The following is a 24,798-nucleotide window of genomic DNA, read 5'->3' as shown; positions in this document are numbered from 1 at the left end:
TACAGCCTGCCAAAAATGCCTACTGTATGGCCATGTTCTCTTGTGTCAAATTCTCAATTAAATATTTTAAAAGCTAACAGAGACAACACTGTGCTAACTGTAAGATAATAGAGTGCATAGGGTCTTATTGTTGATAGAATATTTAATTAACAATAGGCCATGATGTACAGTACCACAAATAAGTATAGAACATGGCTATATCATTTATTAATAGAGGTTTCGCAATCTTACGAATACGATAACGAAAAAACGGATACGTCATGCACACGTATTCGTTTTCGTAAGCCATAAAAAAATCTGTTTCGCATGGCAGCGAAATATTGAGGCGCGTCCAAAATATGATTGCGGTAAATTTGAGCGAAGCGCAGGAACGTGTTGCTTGGTACTTGGTACTTGGCTGCCTAGGCCTAGTGTAACATCAAAGCGAGTGAGGACTTTAAAAATTGCTATTTATCAAAATTGACTTGGCATTTTAGTAAATTACTTTAGTAAATTACTTTCAATAAATCTATAATTATATTATAATCATGAATCATTCCTGATTCAAATGCAAAATGTGCAAAATAGATCAAAAACTATACTTGTTTTGTAGTTACGAATATGACTGGTGATATTCGTCAACACGAATACGCTTTACGAATATGAAATGGGGATCAGCTCAAAAGTTTCACAAATGTATGACGTATCCGTTTTCGTTAGGTTGCGAAACCTCACTATTAATCGCCATCAGTACAACAAACATCTGGACATGTAGACTTTATTTGGTTGCATACAAATCTTGTAGCGTTTGCATACGGTAGGTTAATACAACATGCAACCTGTATGTTCCATGTTTAATAAAATCATTAAAAAACAATAACATTTGTTGAGTGCTGCACATATCCACCAATGTGTAAAAAAACCAAGTAAACGAATCCACAAGTCTATTTTTTGACCGAATATGTCCATCTATATTATTTATGCAATTGCTGTGTTTTATAACTGATCATACCTAATGTGTTACTTGATCTTTTGGTAATTGCACAAGGATTTAAAAAGAAAACCTGGTACATAATTGGAAAATTTGTCTATTCTGACAAAGGTTTGTTTATTAATTTTATTTTTACAATAATAACCAACATACAATAGACTGCTGACAGATAATTTTATTGTTTAATTAATTGGACTTCCTTCCAGTTAATAATAAGGATTAACCTTTATACTCATTGCAGTACAGTACATACAATTGATTATTGGGTTAGGTTAGCTTATAATTTCAGCTTTGATTACCATAATGAGGGCGCTTCTTGGTTTTTAAAGTCGTGCTACTTAACTACGCATGCCCAAGTTTTTCAGGGTGTGCAGAACCCGAGTGCGTCAATTGTGAAAACGACAGTTAGATTTTAATACAATTGTAGATCTACAGTAATTGTACTGTACAGGCAAGAAATAACAGATTCTTTAAAAATTTCTATAGCAAGCAGAACAACTACCAACCAATGGTTTCTTTTATTAAACAAAGCAACTTTGGGTGCCAAGCAATTTTTGTAATTAAGTTAATAATAACAATATTTAATAGTAGGTTTTAATACATATTGATTATTTGGAGAGAGATTCTTCACTTCTGTCTTTTTTTTTAGATGAATTTTTTTCCCCAAAAAAAATGTCAACCATTTTGGTTACTAAAATCCAGTGGAAAAAAAACATGTGCTGTCATCCTTCCAGCAGCTGCTGCTCTATCTTGGCCAGCATTCGCATGTGTGATCGCCGTATGTAAAAGGCACAATATTATCGTTGAAATGATACTTAGTAACTTATTATCAATATTTTGTTGACTATTGCTGGTTAGAATTGTATTACTGTGAAATGCCGGTAAATGACAATTTCTGTCCGATTTTTAGGACTAGCCCCTAGATAGTTAGCCTAAGCCTAGGGCTAAAATAATAGGCTAGCCTAGCCAGGTCAAGTAGACCTAGTTGACTCCAAGCCAAGTTAGGCCATGGCCTGATTTCTTTATTTTTAAAATCGTACGACTGTAGTATGTTGGTTGAGCTCCACAGAGAGACCCATGGATAATTTTGTTAGGAAACCAAAATGCTCTCACGAAAACACAAGGAGAGCAATTCGGTGCTCTCCTGCCTTTTTCTTGATGGACTGATTTAATTTGTCTTGACCATTTTAAATTAACTTTTAAAAAACTTGTATAGGTTTTGCAACTTAGTAACAAAACATTTGCACTATTTTAACAGTTCAAACCCCATTAAATGAAATGTTGATTCTGCTGCCTAACTTTACAGGTATGTGTTTAATGATTAAACAAATAAAATAATCAAATATTTTGTCTTTGTTGAAACAGTTCAGAAGCTCAAAATTAAACAAGATCACTTAGGCCCTGTTTCTGCTGCCAACTAAATACCGTATATTATACGGTATTTTTTGAATACCGTATATATACGGTATATTTTTGGCAGCAGAAACTGCGCTCATAAAAAATATACCGTATTTTGTATACCGTATTTTCCCCACAAAATTTGTGGATAAAATACGGTATTTACAAATTTATACCGTATTTTCTGTACCCGTTTCTGCTGCCAATAAAAAATACCGTATTTTTTTTTTACATGGCAAAAGGTCAACATTCGTATTTTTATTTTCTGTCGCTATAAGCTGTTTTACACACGTGTATATATATATTCGGCGAAAATGTGGAGCGAAGACGTCACAGTTTTACTAAATAAATTTGTGTGGGGAAGCTAAAATGTCTGGCCAACTAAAAGGTAATAAAAGGGGCAACCACATTTATAAAGACATTTCTAAAAAAATAAAGCAGGAGTATGGAATAGACTTGTCTCCAAAGCAAGTAAACTCAAAGCTGAAGAGCCTGCGAAAGCAGTACAACATTGCAAAATACAATAACTCGGGGAGGGAACGAATTAATTGTCCCCATTACGATGTTTTCTGTGCTCTCACAACATCTCTATCACTAGGGCTAGGCTGTTGAAAGTGAGACGTAAAACTTCCTTTATTGCGACTTTTAATTATCGATCAAATAAATGAATGGCAATTTGGGTAAAAAAGATGAAATTTAACACGACCACCCAAGAAGTATTGTTAGCAGAAACGGGGTACTAAAAAATACGGTATAAAAAATACCGTATTTTTATACCGTATTTTGAGCAGTTGCAGCAGAAACAGGCCCTTACAAGTTTCAGAAAATCTGGAAAGATTCCAAGATTCACATCAAAGTATAGATTACAATTCTCAATATATCACTCATTTTTATTTAGATTATGAAATTTAAAAATGTAATTAAGATAATAAATTTTATTAAAAAGAACCAATACAATAGTTTGTTTTATGATGAAAGTTGTCTAGTCATAAACTAGTCAACCAGCATAAATATATAAATTAGGACAGCTTCACCCAAATATACTAAAATTTACATACAATTCTCTCGATGACGTCGTGCCATATTGTAAACTCCATAAAAACTACAAATCCTTAAAACTGAGTTTGGTAATTTAAATATATCATATTGTACCATTAGAAAGATTAAATGAGAATGAAACGTTTAAAATTTAATCAATTATTTTATGATTTCACGGATGTGCGGTGCGGGTTCTGATGTAAAATCTCAGAGATTTAAGAATAAAATTTATACTAGAAATAAACCATATTGAGTCCACAATTTGCAGTTAAAAATATATTCCACAGAATGTTTTATAAACGGTTATAATAATCTAGTTCTTTGGGATTTTCTTTTGCTATCGACCAGATAAGCACTTACCTCCACCATTTCTATAACACAAGTACGGGAAGCGCCAAATGTTTCCAAGTCCTACTGCATAGCCTATGCAAGCTAGAAGAAAGTCTACTTGCGAGCCCCATGAACCTCGGCTTTCTACTTTTGACGTTCCAACCATCTCATTATTCTATTAGTATTTAAAGAAAATAATGACTTTGTTATTCTAATTTTTATGGGTCACCTATCAAACAACAACAAATTATGATAAAGACTTTGAAAACAAGTTACAGATTACACAAAATGTAAGAAAATCTGACCTAAAAAAATAAACACGCCACATTTAGTACTTTCTGGGAGTTCTTACGGTATTTTTTATACCGTATTTCTTATACCGTATTTCTTATACCGTATTTCTTATACCGTATTTCTTATACCGTATTTCTTATACCGTATTTCTTATACCGTATTTCTTATACCGTTCTTATACCGTATTTCTTATACCGTATTTCTTATACCGTATTTCTTATACCGTATTTCTTATACCGTATTTCTTATACCGTATTTCTTATACCGTATTTCTTATACCGTATTTCTTATACCGTATTTCTTATACCGTATTTTTTTATACAGTATTTTTTATGCAGTATTTTTTATGCAGTATTTTTTAGTACTCCGTTTCTGCTAACAATACTTCTTGGGTGGTCGTGTTAAAATTCATCCTTTTTACCCAAACTGTCATTCATTTATTTGGTCGATAATTAAAAGTCGCAATAAAGGAAGTTTTACGCCTCACTTTCAACAGCCTAGCCCTAGTGATAGAGATGTTGTGAGAGCACAGAAAACATCGTAATGAGGACAAGTAATTCGTTCCCTCCACAAGTTATTGTCTTTTGCAATGTTGTACTGCTTTCGCAGGCTCTTCAGCTTTGAGTTTACTTGCTTTGGAGACAAGGAAGTCTATTCCGTACTCCTGCATTATTTTTTAGAAATGTCTTTATTAATGTGGTTGTCCCTTTTATTACCTTTTAGTTGGCCGGACATACCCCTCCCCCTCCCTCCCCACACAGATTTATATAGTAACCGTACTAACATCTTCGCTCCACATTTTCGCGAATATATCTATACACGTGTGTAAAACATCTGATAGGGACAGAAAATAAAAACACGATTTTGACCTCATGTCGCAGGTCAAAAAAAATACGGTATTTTTTATTGGCAGCAGAAAAGGGTACAAAAAATAGGTATAAATTTGTAAATACCGTATTTTATCCACAAATTTTGTGGGGAAAATACGGTAATTTTTTTATGAGCGCAGTCTCTGCTGCCAAAAAATACGGTATAAATACAGTATTCAAAAAATACCGTATTGACCAATGACAACCGACAATTTGAATAACCCATCGCCAGTACTGCCCATCGCAGGCCTCGAATTTGGGGATTTTAGGGGCAAGGCCATTTGGTCTCCGGTTTTCATTGATTTTAGGGGCACCAAGGCCAAATGGGAGGGCACCAAGGCCATTTGTTTGAAATCGAAGAGGAACCAAGGCCAAATGGGAGGGCACCAAGGCCATTTGTTTGAAATCGAAGGGCACCAAGGCCAAATGGGAGGGCACCAAGGCCATTTGTTTGAAATCGAAGGGGCACCAAGGCCAAAATTAAAAAATATTTTAATAACTAGGCCAAAAATAAAAAATAACTTGTTTCCGGTTGAGGGGAAAAAAAAAATTTCTACCCGCAAAATGTTTTGGGAATTTCCCACTATTCATCAGATTGCGTAGTAGTAGTAGGACTGTCTACAATACATCTTTTTGTATTTCATATAAATATTACGTGTATTTACGATCCATATAAATAATAAATAGGTACGATGTTCAGCGTTTATAGTTTACCGTCCTGTGTTGAATGTTTTTCGTTTAGTTTCAAATAATGTGATAAAAAGGCATGTGAAGCCAACCAAGCAAGGCCCAGAACAGGTATAAAGACCCTTACAACAGCAAGCACACATCTTTGTGTTGAGTCCATGTGATCATAGACCAACTTAATCCAAGTGGTAGATTGAGGCTCCTCAGTGTGAAAACAAATCGATATGCCAAATCCTTTATTCCCTCCAATATCATCCAGTACAACAGAAAGTCAAGAAGATAATTTTATCTTGTATTTTTTTATGTTTTTATATGAATGGTTTTATGCTATATTTGTTTTTATTGTGTTTTCTTGTTATTATGACGAGCAATGAATTTCCTTTTTGAGGATCAATAAAAGTTATCTTATCTTATCTTATCTTATGTGGGAACCAAGTTTAAAGGCACAATTTCTCCTAATTGGTTTAATACACAAAATGAGTTCATTAAACTATTCAGAATCTACTGCTACTCTAGGCCAATTTTGATGACAACTAAATAAGATTTGTTGGAAACCCATTTTCCATAATACACATCAACATCTGCTATGCCTGGAAACATATAGATAATGTCATTTTTTTATGGATTATTATTATTAGCGTTTATGTTTTTAAGTCTCTGGATACTCAATGTCTCTGGATACTCAATGGGCCCGTTCGGACGGGACTGAAACTACGGTGTACTTCCAACTGTGAGGTCGCGTGTGGCAATTAACTTACGCCTCTGGCTATAAAAAATTAGAAAACCATCTGGACGAAAAATCCACCAACTTTACTGGTTATTTCAATCCCATTCCAATTACACGCTGCCTCGGGGTATAATTAATCAAGCGTTAACGGGGTCATGTCAAATCGCGACCTCAAATAAGCTTTCTGATTGTTTAACAATTATTGTTTAAAATGTTCTTTTTCGTTAATGCGAATGTATATCTATTGTTTTGTAAAATTATATATAAATAATAAACTCGTTGGTTTTTTTCCGGTGACCTGAACTTGCAAATCGGTGGCTTATAATGTACATGTAACGGCAGGGAGTTCTGTATTGTGGTAGCCTGGTGTCTGTGAATTACCACATCAGCCGTTTGGCTCGCACGATAAGAGGGGTACAGTGCGTGTTAAATGGAATTTTTACAACAATAGTTCGGCTCGCACAATGAATACACGTGGTGATTTTTACAAGAGGGGTACAGTGCATGTACATTAAATGGAATTTTCTTAACAATAGTTCGGCTCGCACGATAAATACACGTGGTGATTTTTACAAGAGGGGTACAGTGCGTGTACATTAAATGGAATTTCCACAACAATAGTTCGGCTCGCACGATAAATACACGTGGTCAACAAACAGCATACGTTAGCAGGATTTTCGATCATTATTTATCTAAAAAGTAAATTGTATTCGATGTATTATAAATATATAGGTCTGGTTGTCGATTGAAAAATAATAATTGAACGATTCGCGCGCGAAACGACATGCAATATAATATCCAGTTGAATTTGTCAACACGCCATGTCAATTGATATGGGTCGACGCACAGAGGGCGCTTTTTGACCTAAGAATTCCGATCTTAATTGGTTTCGTGTCAGCTTACCGGTACTTTGTTTATTGGTACGAACGTCGTATGGGTTTTACCCCAAGGGTAAAAACCAAATAAACGTGTATTTCAATCGCCGTACGAACACGGTCAATGTCTCTGGATACTCAATGTCTCTGGATATTCAATATCTCTGGATATTTAATATCTCTGGATATTCAATCAGAGGGACCTGTGAAAAAGATACTAAGAGTTCTTGGAAATTGCACCTAATTTAAAGCTAATTACTTTACAATATTCTGATAATACAAGGAAGCAGTTGTAACGCAGTTTTTAATGTGCGCTATTGAGTTCCACTTTCAGTGTATATAATAATTGTTATTATTTTCATCTGTTGATGACCACTTTAGATTAGAGCTGATTGATATTCAAGGTTAAACAGGAAGTCAGATGCAACTTGCAGTGTATGTTTGTATAATGACTTCCTATGGGACTAACCTGTATATAAGCTATTTTGTTTGTTATCATTGTTTCATGGTATTAAACTTGAAGAATACTTTATTGTTTAAAGTAATATAGCTCATTTATTTTTAGATTTATGAATCAAGAAATGTTTAAATGCGATATGTATAGTGAACCATTAAAGGGAAGATGATCATGAATACATGTGAAATGGCATCATCATGTTTATAAAAGACAGTGAAATCCATAATCCATAGTATACATGTAAATTTTAACTTCCATAGTACAAGAACCAGAAGTATTGGACTACTATCGTACTATTATCTCCGGTCCAGGGGACAAGAGTCCTCCTGGTCAAGAGATAGTTCTAAACACTTTTATGATGTTAAGAGGGATTTAGTTTCCACAAAATACAATCAATTTAAAGTAGCACTGTATCATACCATATGAGTATCTTTTACTGGAACTTTTTCTGCTTCCATCTTATCAAAATTCCCTTCAGACAAAGGCGTCTTCTCTACAGAGGGTACCCTGAAATCAAAATACATAAATATGAAAGTCAACAGTATATTTTCAACATGTGTATATAACCAACAGCCATCGCTATTGTACAATACAAAATTATTACCACAAGTCTGCCTATGTTCCTAGATCATAAACGGAAAGAAAGGCTCTTGAGGAATGAAGGCAAAAGGATACATTAACATGTGTACAGTATTAAGATATCCAACACTGTAAAAATCAATAATTAATTTCTTTGTTTAGTTCGTCGTCGTTGCTACAGACACTATTAACTATATTGCTTTGTCAACAGCTTCAAATACTGTATACCCAATTTCCACATTCTTGTTGTATTCAGCCACCTAATCATTATTAACGTATAGTAAATTAGCATTGGTTACAATATGTTAATTATCATATACGGTAGTTGCTGACAAAACTGTATAGCTACAACCGTATACTTGTATTCAACAAATTTTGTACTAATATTTATGAGTACGTTGGGTACTACTACTAAACAACACATGCAATTAACCGAAAATGCACTTTATCCCTCGCAACTACTCTCAATTTAAATTATTAAGCATAAACCGATTGGTGAACAAGTGGCACATGTATAATAATAAGACGCACCCATTAACAGAGACTGAAATACCAGTATTTTCTATGTTGCCAATGTATAAGACATATACCGTATGTTTCGGTGTATAAGTCGCACTTTTGTCACGCAAATTAGACCTCTAAATTAAGTGTGCGTCTTATACACCGAACATAAATGCCTCACCACACAGATTGTACATATTGTCACCTCGTTTGCTAGGCCTGAGTAGGCTATGCCTAGCTACAGTATACTAACGTAACGGCAACCTGCTTCTGCCTAGTTTTCAAGGCATTTTAGCATGATGTTATACTAAATATGATGAAAAGATTTGTTCATTATGGAGCTGCTGTTTTAGGCGCTCCGATCAAAATTGATTTTTAAACGTTTACGATTGGAATAGGCTAGTATTTATTTATAGTTATACGCACGATCGCCGACCCCTAGCGCAAGCCCTTCTTGGGTGGCCACATGGTGTACGGTATTCGACTAGTATATTCTCCAGGTGATTATACTAGCATGGACCTAGGGTACACACTTCTCGGATACATAGATACTAATCGAATACGATTGTCCGTGAAAACGTGCGCCCTCTCGAAATGATCGATCGAGGCTAGCCCACACACACGTACGTGTTACACACACACCATGCACTCGATGTTGCGGGTGCGAAACTCATAAATAACAAGTTAGAAAGAACTTGTTGAGGCTGGGTGCGGCCGAGCCTAGGTAAGAAAAAACCTAAATAAAGGACGCCGTTGTAGATATAACAAAATTATCATTACAAAAATATTGATTACAATTTTTTTTTTAATTGTTTTTATGAAATATAAGGTGCGTCTTATACATCGACGATATAAAAAATACCGATATTTTACTCTCAGTTAGGGGGTGCGTCTTATACACAGGTGCGACTTTAATACACCAAAATATACGGTAGTAATCAGTGATTTACCGGTTTAAAAGGCCTTTCACACCTGTTTCAGTACAGTTCCGGTCCACGGTCCGGCTAAACACCGCAAACCTCCAAAAAAACATAGCAAACCCCATCGAACCAACATAAAAGTGATTGAATCATGTAGTGTACAATACAACCCACTGGGTATATCCATGTAAAAAAAAAATTTAATTTCTACTGGTTAACAACTTATTTTTGAGATAAAAAATGATTGCTAAACCCCGCAAACCTCCAAAAAACCACAGCAAACCCCACCGAACCAACATAAAAGTGATTGAATAATGTAGTGTACGACCCACTGGGACATATAAATTATTAAATTTCTACTGTTAACTACTTTTTTGGGAATAAAACATTTTTTGGTTAAAAATTAGCAATCATTTTTTACCAAAAAATGATGTTTTACCCCAAAAATAAGTAGTTAACAGTAGAAATTTAATATTTTTTTTACATGGATATACCTAGTGGGTTGTACACTACATGATTCAATAACTTTTTTTATGTTGGTTCGATGGGGTTTGCTATGTTTTTTTTGGAGGTTTGCGGTGTTTAGCAATACCCGTCCACACGGCTATGCACCAATTGATATGCGTGTAACCGCTTAAAAATGAAACATTGACGTTCGCTTGGATTTTCCGGCGCTGGACCGGAACAAGTGTGAAAGATCCTTAAATTGGGTCCAGCCAGTATTAAAAATGGTGTGAAGCTCTGTCTACACTATCAAACTTTATGTGACAAAAAAAATGTATCTTAAAAATACACATCGATAAAATGGATTATTACTATCACTTTGACCTCATTGAACTGCATTCTGGGCAGTACGATGTCAACACAGTAGATGATAATGTCTAAAATTAGAACAGTTTGAGGTTTATGGGGTTACTTAGGAATTATTAGGATTTTTTAGTGTACAGACAGTACAGTTTAACAACATGTACATCATTATTTTGCTTTAAAATAAAATTTGACATAATGAGGCATCACAGTAGTACAGTTAGGGGTTATTTACCTAGCGTTATAACAGTCAGTAGGCAAGTACTATTATTGCAAAATTGTGATGAGGGGTTTGTTATTATTTCTGCAGCAGTAATCATTACATTAAATTAAAACAATACCACCTACTATCTAGGGCTTGGTAAGTGACAAAGAACAGTTTGTATAATAAATAATGAGTCAACAATTGAATTTACATCTGACCTTTCTAACGGAATGGTCAAAACAGAAAATGTTTGCTCCTCTTTTTGGTAAAAATATTAACTTATCAATTAAGTTGTAGTAGTAAAATAAATAAAACATAATATATTCATGACACGCTAGACTCGAGGAAGAACATGCTCCAATTCAGTCAAGCTGGCTAAATTGTATTACAAGACATTAATTCTACACTAACAAAATGGAAATAATTGGGCGAACAAAGAGAAAAAAACAAATGGATTATCCCTCCGCACACTGCCGTGATCGCGTTGTCAAGTACCACGAGGAGACCACAATATCATGCTGCTAGCCTAGCTTTCTCGCATCATCACGTCTTAAGAATGTCCAAAACGGTATCCCATTTCACACACGTAAGAGAGGCTTACAAACCTTTGATAATCTCCGACGTCTTTTCCCACCTTTTCTTGCTTATCAGTGGTCATTTTAAATATTCTAAACAACGTTGAAAAGAAATTCCTACTTCTAGATGTTGTATTTAAAAATGACTTTATAAAAATACTAAATATTCGCTAATGATATGGTACCACATCCAATCTCAAGCCGATATCAGCTAAAAAGACGGAATGTAATTCCATCTCATGTGTAAGAACTCGCGATTCTTATTGGTTGAGACGGCGATTTGGGCTAGTCTATTATTTCATGGGTTTTTTGTTAGTAATTTTCCTTCACGTTAATTTGAACCCCGCGGTTTATTACTCAATAGCTTAATTAATTTTGTCTAAAACTGGACCGTATCACGTTGCATACCTGTGTGTATACACTGCACGGCAAAAGCTCAGTACACTATCAAACTTGATGTAAAAAAAAAGAAGTGAAACAAGTGTGATGTGTTGATTCTCAGAAAAACGCGATATATTGGTGACAAAAGCTTATTAAAAACTCGAGTTAATTTTTATCTTCAATGTGAGCAGAAACATTAAATAGCGCGCCCTCACTAAAAAGCGGTTCAGTATTATTTTTTGGAAATTCTTATTTTTGTCTTGATGCACCTCACAGAGATTGTTGGTATTCATGAATTCTTTTATCTTATTTCATAAAAAATAATTTTAGAGCATCTATGAGTGAGGACGATCAAAGCATATTGATCGAAACGTCGAGAAACTCAACAGTTTATTTCAGAACTAATATACGTGGTGTACTGCACACTTTTCGCCATGTAAACCTTCAAACAATACATATTTGTTTAGTTAAGTTTGTGAGTTTTTAACTTTTATTTACGAACGCACCAATTGTCATTGATTGAGTGCCACCGATCTAAAGGTGTAAGTTCAAATATATAAATAAATATACATTTTTACATTTGTCAGTCAATAGATTAGTTTCTTTCCAGCGTGTCGTATTTTCTGTATCATGACGTAATCTAAAGAAACAAGAATTTGGACAATTGATGTTTCTGTCTCATGAAAAAGATTTTTTTTATAAATTATGTAAATTTTCTGTGAGTAGCAAAGAATAACATTTAATAATAACAACAACTTGACTAATATTTTTCAGATGATGACACTTTACGAATGAGGTACGTTTATTGTAATTGTAATTAAAGAGGGCGCAAAAAAAATACCACACATTATAGAGGGCGCGAATAAAATTAAATATTTTTGTTAAAATAATAATGTTATCTAACATAAAGTGGTTTGTATTGTCTTCGAATATGACATTAGGGTTATTTTTTACATTACCGTCACTGATAGGTCTTTCACTATCTTATTATTTTAATAGATGACAATATTAATATTAGAAAATAACTAAATTATGCAAATTTGAATTTCTGAATTATTAAATTTCATTGTTGTGAATCTGTAAATAATGTCTATTTTAATTTCGCGGTTCAGATTGCATGATCTTTAGTTTTTATTCTTAGTTATATAAGGTATTTCGATATTACAAACAAAAATAAGCATTTATATCCAATATATCACACCATTATTAACAATTAAATAATTCAATTCAGTTTATTTTATTTCGAAAAAATTCCATCCATATCAACAAACGTACAAACAGAAAAAGAAAAAAGAGAATTCACAAATTTAAGCTCATACAATGGAGCTATACTCCATGCTTAAACATAAAAGATACTTCAATACATTTTTTAATTATGAAGCATAATGTTTGCGGCAAACACAAGCAATAAGAATATTACAACTATTCAACATACGTTGCATGAAACCGAAACGATTGTGGTTGGTATTATTTGTGTATCTGTTGTATTGCTTTTGTATCTGTTTGTTGTCTATATTTTTATTTTTAAGAACACACCGTGTATGAACGTGTGCCACCGTGGTAAAGGTGTAGTTTCAATACATATTATTATTCATTCATGTTATCTCAATTATATCTGTCACTGTATGGTATTATAACACACTACGGTACATTATTATGTGTATATAGCCACTGGATCTGTCGTCATACGCTATTTGATTCACACTCAAAATAAAGAAGGTCTCTGTATTTTGAGTTCAGGCATCACACATACTTTGTTCTATTTAAAACAGATACTTTGGTAATATACATTAACTGCTAACGAACCGGTAATGAAGTGAAACGCTGTTAAAATACAGAAGATCTAACGAACTCTACAATTGCATACTTTCGTTTTATCTGTCAAAATGACTATATTCCCGGTCGAGTATCATTATCAATCTTCAGAATGTAAATGATGCATTTTACAGCATATATACTTACTTCGTTTCAAATTCTTAATTTAATGTGAGAAGAACTACTTTGTACCATGAAGGAATTTATAGTTTATTATGGATCAATAAAAATAGATTAATATCGCATCTGTAACATTCTTCCTAATAAGTATGGATATAACAATAATGTCACTATATAAATAATCAATAACATTGGCCTATTGGGTTTGTTCGCCACTGTAGACACAACCAGAGAATATGTAATTTCACTCTTCCCTGATACAACACACTAGTTTCCTCACTCCGAGTTTTTTCTTTATATATTTTTCAAACACAAATTACTGGAGAATGCAATCCAATTGTGTAGGCTACGAACAGTGACTTGATAATATTGAGATAAACATACATCATTTTATTTGATATATCAAGGTGAAATAATTGTTTACTTATTGTGTTTATGATATTGTGAAAAGAAGTAATGACATAAGTTAATTGCAAAAATATATTAATAGTAATAATTGTTATTAGGCCTAATAAAAAAAATGTAAGAGGTAGACCTTTGAGAAATAAGTCATTTCTCAATGAACAAACATCAGAGGGGCCTAACTTAATACTCTATGGGTAAGATCTATATGAAACTCTCTTGATTTGACTTGGAAAATAATTTTACAAAAAACACAAAATCATACCATTAACTATACAGATAAATAGGCCTAATAATGAATTAAATGATAATTTATTAAACTATTTACTAAACTCGTAATTGCTGTGCCTCTTTACTGTTTCAGGTTGAGCGAGGCAGCAGTTCTTTTGTTTTTAATTTCTTAATATTTTAATCTTAATATTTTATCACCATCGAGGACGAATGGAAATAATGCAGACGATCGACATGGCAACATGGCAACATACTACGCAACTTTATTAGATACTTTTTAAACAAAAGTAGGCCTAGACAGGCACGTCACGCGGTCGTAAGTCAAATTAGGTCTCATGTGCATTAAGAATGTTCATATTTAGAAGACAACGTTAGAATCTTTCATATCTAACTGAAATATGTCGACAAACCACTTACAAACGCATCAACAACATCCCATGGGCACACGACGGCAATAATATTTCTATTGCTAACTGAAAAAATATATTTAATTAGCAAAGATTGTAATAAAAAATGTAGGTTGGTAACATGTGTATGTTGTAGCTTTGAAGAACTGGAACAAACAATCGTATGATAATACAGATTATAAGAAACGTTTTCAGAGCCGCCGGTGATTCGAATATCTTTCTTTCTGGTCGGTCCGATATGTTGATATTTTAGGATTAATTTTCGAATAAATTATTATTTATTAATAACACTTGTAAATCTAAAATACCTTGTAGGCCTATTAGCATTAACATGAGCGACGTTCCCATCGGGATGGTGACGGTAATTTATAACGGAAGATCGTATAAAGTGGTTTAAATAGAAATTGTAGCTTTGTTTTTTTATATTTATTATTAGTCTATGTATTTTTTTTCCCTTTTTTCCTATTTAATGTTATATTTAATGACTTATATGACTCCCCCATCAACCCCTCCCCCCCCCCCCACACCCTATGATTACTTTACTGTATTTAATCCTGTATGTTATTATAATTATTGTGGAAATTAGATTGAAATTGAAATATTAAACAGCGTTATAACGTTATACAGTATCTGAAGCTTGGTTTGCACGCAACGTAAGCAAATGCCCTTCTAATAAAATTGTGAATGCAGCACTACTGTATTACGTCGTCGGTTCCCACTTGGTATTACGCAATACAACGCTTTACGTCGCTGCGTTGCGTTTTCGTTAACATAAACGCCTTCGTTATATCATGGATTACTGAAAAAAACATCACTATTATAGATATAATATTTAAACAGATGCACATGAATGATTACATGAGCACTGAAGTCTCATCTCATAGTGATGTTTTAATGTTAGATACACTTCTGTTGCTCTACATTATAGTAACAAACACTTTTAATTAATGTATATTGATCGCGTATGATTAACGATGCGTGGAACAACGATGAAAGGACAATTACAAATATATTGACATCATTATCAATATTGATATGATAATAACATTATATATATATAAAGTAATGTATGCACTCTCAAATGATGTTAAATGATGAGCAGAATTTTGTCAATATTTAAAGGAGAATTACGCCAAATAAAATTAGAACAATTCAAATTAAGCTCTGTCTATACCCGAAAATATAGAAATTTCACTCTTCCCTGTCTACACTATCAAACCAGTTTGACAAAAAAGTGTGATGTTCCCCAATATGGCAGTGATATGATTAAATATGGTAGTTATGAAATCATCATGTTCATATATGGGCACATCACATTTTTGTTGTCACATAAAATTTGATAGTGTATACAGAGCTTTACGTTGTCAAAACAGTACAGTTAACATAGGTACATACACGACCCAAATTCGACAATATAAACAAGGACATCAAAGACGTAGTAGGCCTAGCTACGGTATTTATTATGCCCTTCTAAAAAAGGTGATACACATTATCGTTATACATTGTCTCTAGATAGGAACCTAAGTATAGAGTATATTAGTGTATTAAGAGTGTATTAAAAGTACTTAATACGGTCAGGTATCTGGTAGACTGGAAAACAGTCTTCTACAGAAAGTCGGGTGCCACAGAATCGGGTGCCTAATGATTCATTATGGTAGCAGATGCCACGGTGAAAAGTGGATACAAGTGACAAGGTGATACCGAGTAACGCCAACTAAACGTTATTTAGAATTATATAGCTTGAACGCTATTCGTTATTGGATTATCACGATTGTAGAAAAAAAAATTAAATTTTTTTATGAGAACAAATAAACATTTGTAAAAAAAATTCTTACTAACTCGTCGTTCTACTCATATCTGTGAGTACTCGTGACGTGAAAAAATTCTTAGATGTGCTATAAATATATTATGTGATCATGGTATTTCGAAATAAAAAGACGAACGAACGAATGAATGAATGAAAAAGATGTAAGTTCCGTAACCGTAATTTTAAAATGAAAAATAAGGAAGAAGAAAAAAACCGTATAGTAGAATTCAAACTCTTCATTATCATCATTATAGCTTCCTTATTTTATACATTCTTCTTTTACGTCGTGTATTTATATTATAATTTGTTTTTATTTATAGTATTTATATCGCTACAAAATGATCACGGCATATATCACTCATACAATGATTAAAAATCGATAACTAGCCTAATTGAAGGATAATATTATTGATTGGAAATTGACGCTTCTTTGTCAAATTTGGTGACAACAATACATAAATGTCAAAAAGTATAATCTTGTCAAAATAATTTATTTTACGTATTATGATATTAATCTGCAGAATTATAATGTTCGACGCAAGCTGTCAATTTGATGTCATCGCCTGCACTACTTTTCTTGCAAAAATGTTTTATAGCACCCCGTGTAATTTTCTCATTAAAAAATAACATTTAATATAGAAATACAGTTCATAATCAATGGAGAGCCCAAATTTCGTTCTAAAGTAAAGAATTATTCAAATAAGCCAATATATATACGAATCTACAGCTAACTGTGTCGGTCCGTCGGTTGTTTGGTTGGTTGGTCGGTCGATCGGTAGGTTGGTTGGTCGGTCGGTAGGTTGGTCGGTCGGTAAACACTAACTTACACTTGAGCACGCGACTGCAGCCATGTTATTTTTATTGAATGGTAATTGTCAAAGGTTTAATATTTTAAAATTTGAATATACAAGTCGACTGGAAATTTTACAATACTGTCGATTATTATTGATCATGAATACTAAATTCATACTGCAGCTATGCACTTATGGAACAGAACGTTTTGTTAAATAATGGAAGATCGTTTTCCGTGAAAAGGAAAATGATTGTACCGTAACTGATTAATTTATCAAAATAACAATTTAAAAAATGGCGAAATATATGAAAAGTGTTTTTTTAAGTTTAGAAAACATTTAAATACTTTTAATTTCAACCAAGTTACGATAGTATGTAATCGCCACTGTTTATGAGCTCATCAAAATATCTTATCATTTTCAGTGCCTATATTTTAAAATTGTCGAAATATATGAAAAGTGTTTTAAAGTTTAGAAAACAATTAAATACTTTTTATTTTAACCAAGTTAATACGACAGTTAGGCCTCTGTAATGGCCATTGATTATAAGCTCATCATAGAGATATAGGCTATTAAGTCCTAATGTTAATTTTAAACAGAAATAGTGTGGCTAGTAACTTTCATTGTAATGGGTGTGTCGGGCTGTGGCACGTGTGCGACTTTAACATATACTTATACGTAGGCCTATAGAAAGTAGGCCTATAGTACAGCTATGTGGCAACACAGTTATAGCAAATGTTCACACAATTGTTCATTGTGTTCAGTCCAGTGTTCATTGTGTTCAGTTCCGTGTTCATTGTGTTCAGTTCAGTGTTCATTGTGTTCAGTTCAGTGTTCATTGTGAGAACAAAATAGGAATATTTTGGAAGTTACTCACACTATTCAGCCTTTCCATGTGTTCAAATCAGATCCTTATTCCTAGCTTATAAACACATGTAAAATGTTACTTGATTTTGTAACACCGGATGCGGCAAATCGGATGATTCGATTTCAAAGTTGCTTTATGATTTCAGTAACATTAATGAAATATGACTGCTAAACACACGGGTACTCTCTCTTACCCTAGCGGGCCCTTCCCTTAACGGTTCGTACATGAGTGTTTTAAATTTGAAATCTGTTTTGAAATTCAGCGACCTTTTTCCATATACTTTCACTATCTATGATCTGGCGCTGTATTGTACATTACGGACTACAAATTTTTCCGTATTGTACGATCGGTTCATCTGATGCAATCTGCCGAATCTGTCGGAGGCCTATATCCAGAGACGAACCATCCCCTTAAGTTTTTATAACCAGCAATTGCACAATCAATCGAACGAATAACCAAACAGTTAGGCCTATCTTTATAATAAAAATCATGATAATAATTATGATCAGTTCGCGAACGAACCAAACCCATTACCAAATTCAGAACTCTAGATTATTATGATATTCAATTTCAATTCAATTCAACATTTATGTCAACCAAAATCAACATAATGTATAAAAACAAAAAACAGTAAAGACCATTGGTCAAGGGACGACATTCAAATATTTCAATGGCGATGTCGGTCTCAACTTGTTGTCACAACTTTTTTTTACTTTGTTTACCGAGACTTTTTGAACATTTGCATAATTAAAACATGTTAACTACTGTGTAGGCCTATATTTTCAAATAAATTATGTTTTCTCGCTTTTTATACCATTTTAACTCCCATTTCTAGTGTTTGCTTGTAATTTTGTTCTTTTTCTTATTTGTTGTTTGAAATTGATTTTGGCCAAGTATTGTTCTCAAAGCTCTTGTAGAATCATATGTTAAAAAATATGTTAGTTATTATTATTTTTTGTTTACGTTTGATGATTTCAATCGTTAAATAAAATAGGCCTGCTCTGTGAATTTGAATATTATTGTTAGACATAAAACATTGTGTGATGATTATAAATTCTAAATAAATCATAAATTATACTGATTCTTCCAAAACTTTGAACCATGGAGGTAGATGATTCGTTTTGTAACTTCCATATTTATACTAAGCATTGGGTTTAGAGATATTTTTACAATTATTTAATGGCACTGCATGTCAGCTGTGTTAAAGAACAATAGTTTATATAAACATACCAAAATATAATTTCTATGAAGAATAAAATCCCAAAAAATGAAAAAAAAAATAGATGAATATTATTAAAATTGTTTTATGTAGGCCTAATGGCTAATTACATTATCATTATTTCAATACACAATAATATTACTCTAAATGCACATTTATGACAAAAAAAAGATAAGATTGGTAACAGTCTCACTGAGAGGTACGAAATGAATAAGCAAAAAAGCTAGGCCAAACAAAAAAGTAAACTATTACGGTATATAGAGAGAAATGGCAATACATACAGGCATTCGCCTCGAAGGGAAGATAGGAACGTGTAGGCCTACTGCTATCTGTTGGCCATACTGTTGAGGATGGACAGGATATTCATTATACCATGGAGAAATTGTTTATATAAATAATTTCTCCAAGACTATACATACGACCACATGCTGATACCATTAATTAATGTATGCACAGTTTTATTTCTCATGAATTCGTGAACGGAAAAACAAGACAGTATTAATTTTCTATTTCAAAAATATTCAAAGAAATGTTCAATTGTGGGAGTTAAGTAATAAAAACACTGTGGGTAGTGTAGACGTCATTTCAATTCAAACCATTGTATTTTATTAAATATTATTAATAAGCCAAACGATGCTAAGGGGCCAGCTGTTTATTTATTAATCAATTTATAATTACCTAAGCAACAAAAATCGATTCTATGCCGTAGGCCTACAGAACTTTCCTTGAATGGGTAATAATTGATAAACAATATCATGCATAGCAGGGAAGTGTAATTCCACTCTTTCCTGATGTATAGTGACCATTGTTAAACAAGAATGTGTTTAATGTTTAAGAATCCCAATAGAAACCAATTTTGATGTGCAAGAATTAATTGAGTTTTCCTGAATCTATTTTTAGTTTGTGTTTTTTTCTTGTAGGCCTACAGTATATATAGGCCTACAGTAATAATATATTCCAAGTAAAAAGAAACGCTTGAATGAATAACTTTATATTAGCAAAAAGGATGAAAATTCATAATTCATATGTTACATGCAGTACTTTAGTATTTTTTTTTTTATTTCTTTAGGCCTATTTTTCATTTCTTTTTATTATTAGTCATTCTGTACTGAAGCGAGCCACTCATTTAAGAGTGTATCTAACTAAATTTTTTTTGTAGACCTCAAAACGTTCAACTACAAATTAATAGGAGCTAATATATATTTTTGGTGCATTACGTATTTTTGAGTGTTTAGTGATAGCAGAGACCATTTCAACGCGGATTACATAACTCGTCTTGGTGACTAGTTCAAACTCGTCATGGTGACGAGTTTAAATATTTGTGTTTTTAAATATAAGTGTTAAAAATATGTGTTTTTCGAGGTTTGCGGTATTGTGGGAGTTTACGGGGTTTAGCAAAACGCGAATAAACAATAAAACTAGTGGTGGGGATCAAGACGTAATTTGTTGGCTTATGTCAAATTAGTTAATATTTAGAAACTATTACCTGTGTGCCCGCCAAGTGTTTATTTATTAGGGTACTTAGTTACACAATGCGGTATTTTATTGGGCTAATTTACTTACACAATGCAGTATTAGGTGCACAATGGGGTTTAAAGTTCTAATTTAAAAATACATCCGGTACAAAAAGAGATTGACTTACACAATAGGTAGGTCACAAAGTGCTTATTGGGAGATTTAACTTATACAATGTGGTAAAAAGTTATCAATGGTTATACTATGGAGCTATACAATTAATAGCTCCACGGTTAGGCCTATACCAGGGAAGAGTGAAATTCCCTGGTTATACTGAGGGTAGGCCTATATCGAAGATGTACAGTATGGTACTTATATTGTATTTATGAAATAAAAATACGTCGTATCGACGATAACTGGATAAATATGCATTTTTCCCACATAAAACAAAAAAACAGTTTTTATCCTATATTAGAATAACCAGTTATGCTGCCTTTGTTTATTTAGGCAAACTTAGTTTCAGCAAACCAAGTTTCAGCAAACCGAGTTTTATACAATCTGAATTCGGCCAAACGGTTTTCGGCAAACTGAGTTTCGGCAAATTTAGGCTAATTCAGCATACTGAGTTACGGCAAACTTAATTCAGCAAACCGAGGCTGGGCGAACTAAAATCCGAGTAACCAAAGTTTTGGAAGACTGAATTTAACAAACTGAATTTGACAAACCATAGAAATATAATTACTCTACGGGTGAACCAAGTTAGATTTCGACCGTAGTTTATTGACAAATACCCCCGAAGTTAACTAATGTGTAATTAATGAGTTATATTATAAGTAACCATGAATAATTGTTATTCAAAGTAGCAACGTATGCAATTGTTTTTTTATAATTAAAAAGTTTTGAGTGAAGTGCCGTAAATTGAAGGAAATTACATTTCCTTAATACCGAATGTGGAATTTATTTTTATGATCGGTGCAGAATTTTGCAAAACTCATTTAGTTGAGATAATAAACATCTAATTGTATCAACTTCAGAAAGATAACATTGTATTTTGAATTACACTAATTCTTTTAGAAAAAATATGGAAAGATTGTCTCAACTAAATTGAATTGAAACGAATAGCTGATTGACTGACAGATATTTTTTATCTAAAGTAGTTTTTATTCTGATTTTTACCAGCCTGTTAGTGGCGATGATTCGCTGTTGGCCTGGAATACAATAAAGAATAACATTAGGCCTACTATGGATAGAGTTATTTGATAAACTGGCTGAAATTTATTATATTAGAATTCACTGTATCAAACGAAATTAATAATTAAAATTAGTTATTTGATACAAGCATGCAAATTACTTATTTGAATTGATGCATCTTTCGGATGCCATGATTGACAGCGGCATGTTTAACTTAATTAAGAAAAGCGTTAAACAGGAAATAGTGTGTATCTCACTCTGATACGTTATAGGCCTAAAGAACTCTTCATTTTAGAGACTTTCGGCAAACAAAATTCGGCAAACCGATTTTCGGCAAACTGAATCAGCAAAAAAAAAAGCTGGGCGAACTGAATTCGGTAACCCGAACTTAACAAACTGATTTCTGTGAAGAGAGTTTCGGAGAACCGAATTAGGTAACCCGATGTTTGGAAAACTGGATTTAACAAACTGATTTCGATGACAAGATTTTCGGCAAACTGAATTCGGCAAAAAAAGGAACCGAATTTGGTAATCCGAATTTAACAACTGAATTCGGTGAACCGATTTTCGGGAAACTGAATTCGGCAAAACAAGGCGTGGCGAACCGAATTCGGTACCCGAGTTTTGGAAAACTGAACTTCACAAACTAAATTCGACAAAAAGAGGCTGCGCGAACTGAATTCGGCGAACCGATTTTCGGCAAACTAAATTCGGCAAAAAGAGACTCGGTTAGTAAGATTCTTTAAAATTATCTTCAAAACGTTGAAATCTCAATATCTGTCTGTTTACTTGGAATTGCTCTTTATTGTTATCATCACTTTAAAATCACAGTTAACACCGTATCTCCTTAATCATTTGAAGTCAACCGAATACTGATAGAAACTACTAATAAATATATTTCTACTTACTCTTCCATGTTTAAACCACTGCAGAACTATGTAGAATGTTAGAAAATAAAAACAGTAGGAATAACCGCTGTTTGGAAAACAATATCGCACTCGGGAAGTCAGCTGTTGCTAAAAAGACTGAATTTGAAAAGAATTCGCGTTCAAGTAAGTAATCACGGTGCACTGTGGGAACGATCAGACGAGAAAGTGAACTGGTTTGGAATGCATGTAAACATTTTATTCTGAACTCGCTTTGGCGATATATAATGTTACCATGGAGAAATTACTTTAGAAACGAATTCCTCACTGATTTTGCCACTATAGAAAATGCATTCTTTAGGGTAAACTGATTACTTTTATCAACTGAATGTTTGGTACCGTAAGTGCATGCAGGTAAATAATTGCTTTACTTTGGTATTTGTTCTAGGAGTGATTTTAAAACACTTTTTACAATTCAAATTTTCTCATTTAGTACAAGATACAATACAATAATACAAACTATAAGAGAAGTGGCAACACTGGTGTCAAGGAACTCATCTGATAAACTATGACACCTTCATTTTGTTTGAGACTTCGTTTGACGGCTTGTATTGACAATGCGCATACTATCTCACTTATTAAAGGAATGGAATATAATAACAATGATTAGGAAATAAATGTATAGCTTATTATAACCAGAAACTAAGAACTTAACACTAATAAACTCGTAGGAAAATCTGTAACGAATTTAACATTTTAACAAGAATTTTCCGTTCTCTGATCGACATAATGAATTCCATACTGTTTTGTACAATTTCTGTTATTTACATAGATTTGTTTCAAATTGTTATACTTCTTTAACATATCTAATCTGCGTAACGTCGATTTTAACAAGCGTGATGACTTGTCACTCAGATTTTAACAATAGCAGAATTTAAAATCAACACCGTGCATCCAGCTCTTCCGTTTGAATTTACTATCATGTGTATTGAGTACGCATCACCTTCAAACTAAAATTTGATCCACGTGTAACGATGATTTGTTTTTGCAAAAAGAATGACTTAATTAAAAAAATATTGCAGGTTCACGTGTTTTGCAAACCGTTTGATTACCGCATGGTCACGGTTTTACCACCAGGCACGTATGTCAACTTTTATAAAATTTATAGGGCCTAAGTTAAACGCGGTTCTCACTAGCGACGCAGCGTAACGCAACGCGGCGACGTTTTGACGCAAAGTAGTGTATTGCGTAATCAGAAGTGGGAACCGACGACGCAACAGTGCTGCAAACATGCAGATTTGATTTCACGCAGGCGGGGGCAAATACAGGCTATAAGCCTAACCTGTTACCTACTCCTAAACACCACATATGATATATATGAGACAATGTATTACCGAATGTACCTATCATAATAGACAGATAATGTCATAAAACGTGGTACGGAACGTATAACGCAACCTACGCAACGTAAGAAAATGCTCTTCCGATAATTGTGTTTGCAAATCAAATCTGTGATATTCAGCAATTTTGCGTCGTCGGTTCCCACTTGTGATTACGCAAAACAGCACTTTGCGTCAAACGTCGCTGCGTTGCGTTACGTTGCGTCACTAGTGGGAACCACGCTTAATGCCTTGTAACAGTAGGCTTACCGGTATATACTCACGCGACGAAACCAATAAACACATGTTTTTGCGTTGTACTTTATCACAGTTCATAATACTTAAAACAAGAAGCTATAAACAATTAGTTTCATGCTAATGGCAACGAGCAATTGTATAACACTGAATGGTTTTCTAGTTCAGTATTTCCATTAATATGAACAACTTAGCAAAGTTCACCTGCTAACTAAAATTTAAGTAAACGGCGGTAAGATTTAAGAAAAAAACACGTACAGTTTCATACGTATCTATCTGTCGCTTCTCTGTCATAAAACGAAGCAATAATTTGAATGACGTCATCGTGATTGTAAACGTATCTTGTGAATCCAGGACAGGTTTGAGATATTAATTTCGA

At 33.3% G+C, this 24,798-nt stretch overlaps 1 protein-coding gene across 2 annotated transcripts in view; it reads right to left on the bottom strand.

Moving 5' to 3' along the window:
• Positions 1 to 11,434, bottom strand: part of LOC140050317 (sodium- and chloride-dependent GABA transporter 1-like) — a 49,678-nt gene extending 38,244 nt beyond the window's left edge. The window contains exons 1-3 of one of the 2 annotated variants that reach the window (XM_072095452.1): positions 11,263 to 11,434; positions 8,065 to 8,152; positions 3,767 to 3,911 (exon numbers count right to left, since the gene is read on the bottom strand). In XM_072095452.1, coding sequence (XP_071951553.1) covers positions 3,767 to 3,911; positions 8,065 to 8,152; positions 11,263 to 11,315 — 286 coding nt within the window. In that variant the 5' untranslated portion in view covers positions 11,316 to 11,434. The remainder of the gene's footprint in view (positions 1 to 3,766; positions 3,912 to 8,064; positions 8,153 to 11,262) is intronic. The other variant, XM_072095453.1, reaches the window with a different exon arrangement.
• Positions 11,435 to 24,798: the final 13,364 nt, after the last annotated feature.

The sequence above is a fragment of the Antedon mediterranea genome, chromosome 5 (assembly GCF_964355755.1).
Source record: "Antedon mediterranea chromosome 5, ecAntMedi1.1, whole genome shotgun sequence".
Taxonomy (NCBI): Eukaryota; Metazoa; Echinodermata; class Crinoidea; order Comatulida; family Antedonidae; genus Antedon; species Antedon mediterranea.
This window is presented reverse-complemented; position numbering and strand designations above follow the sequence as displayed.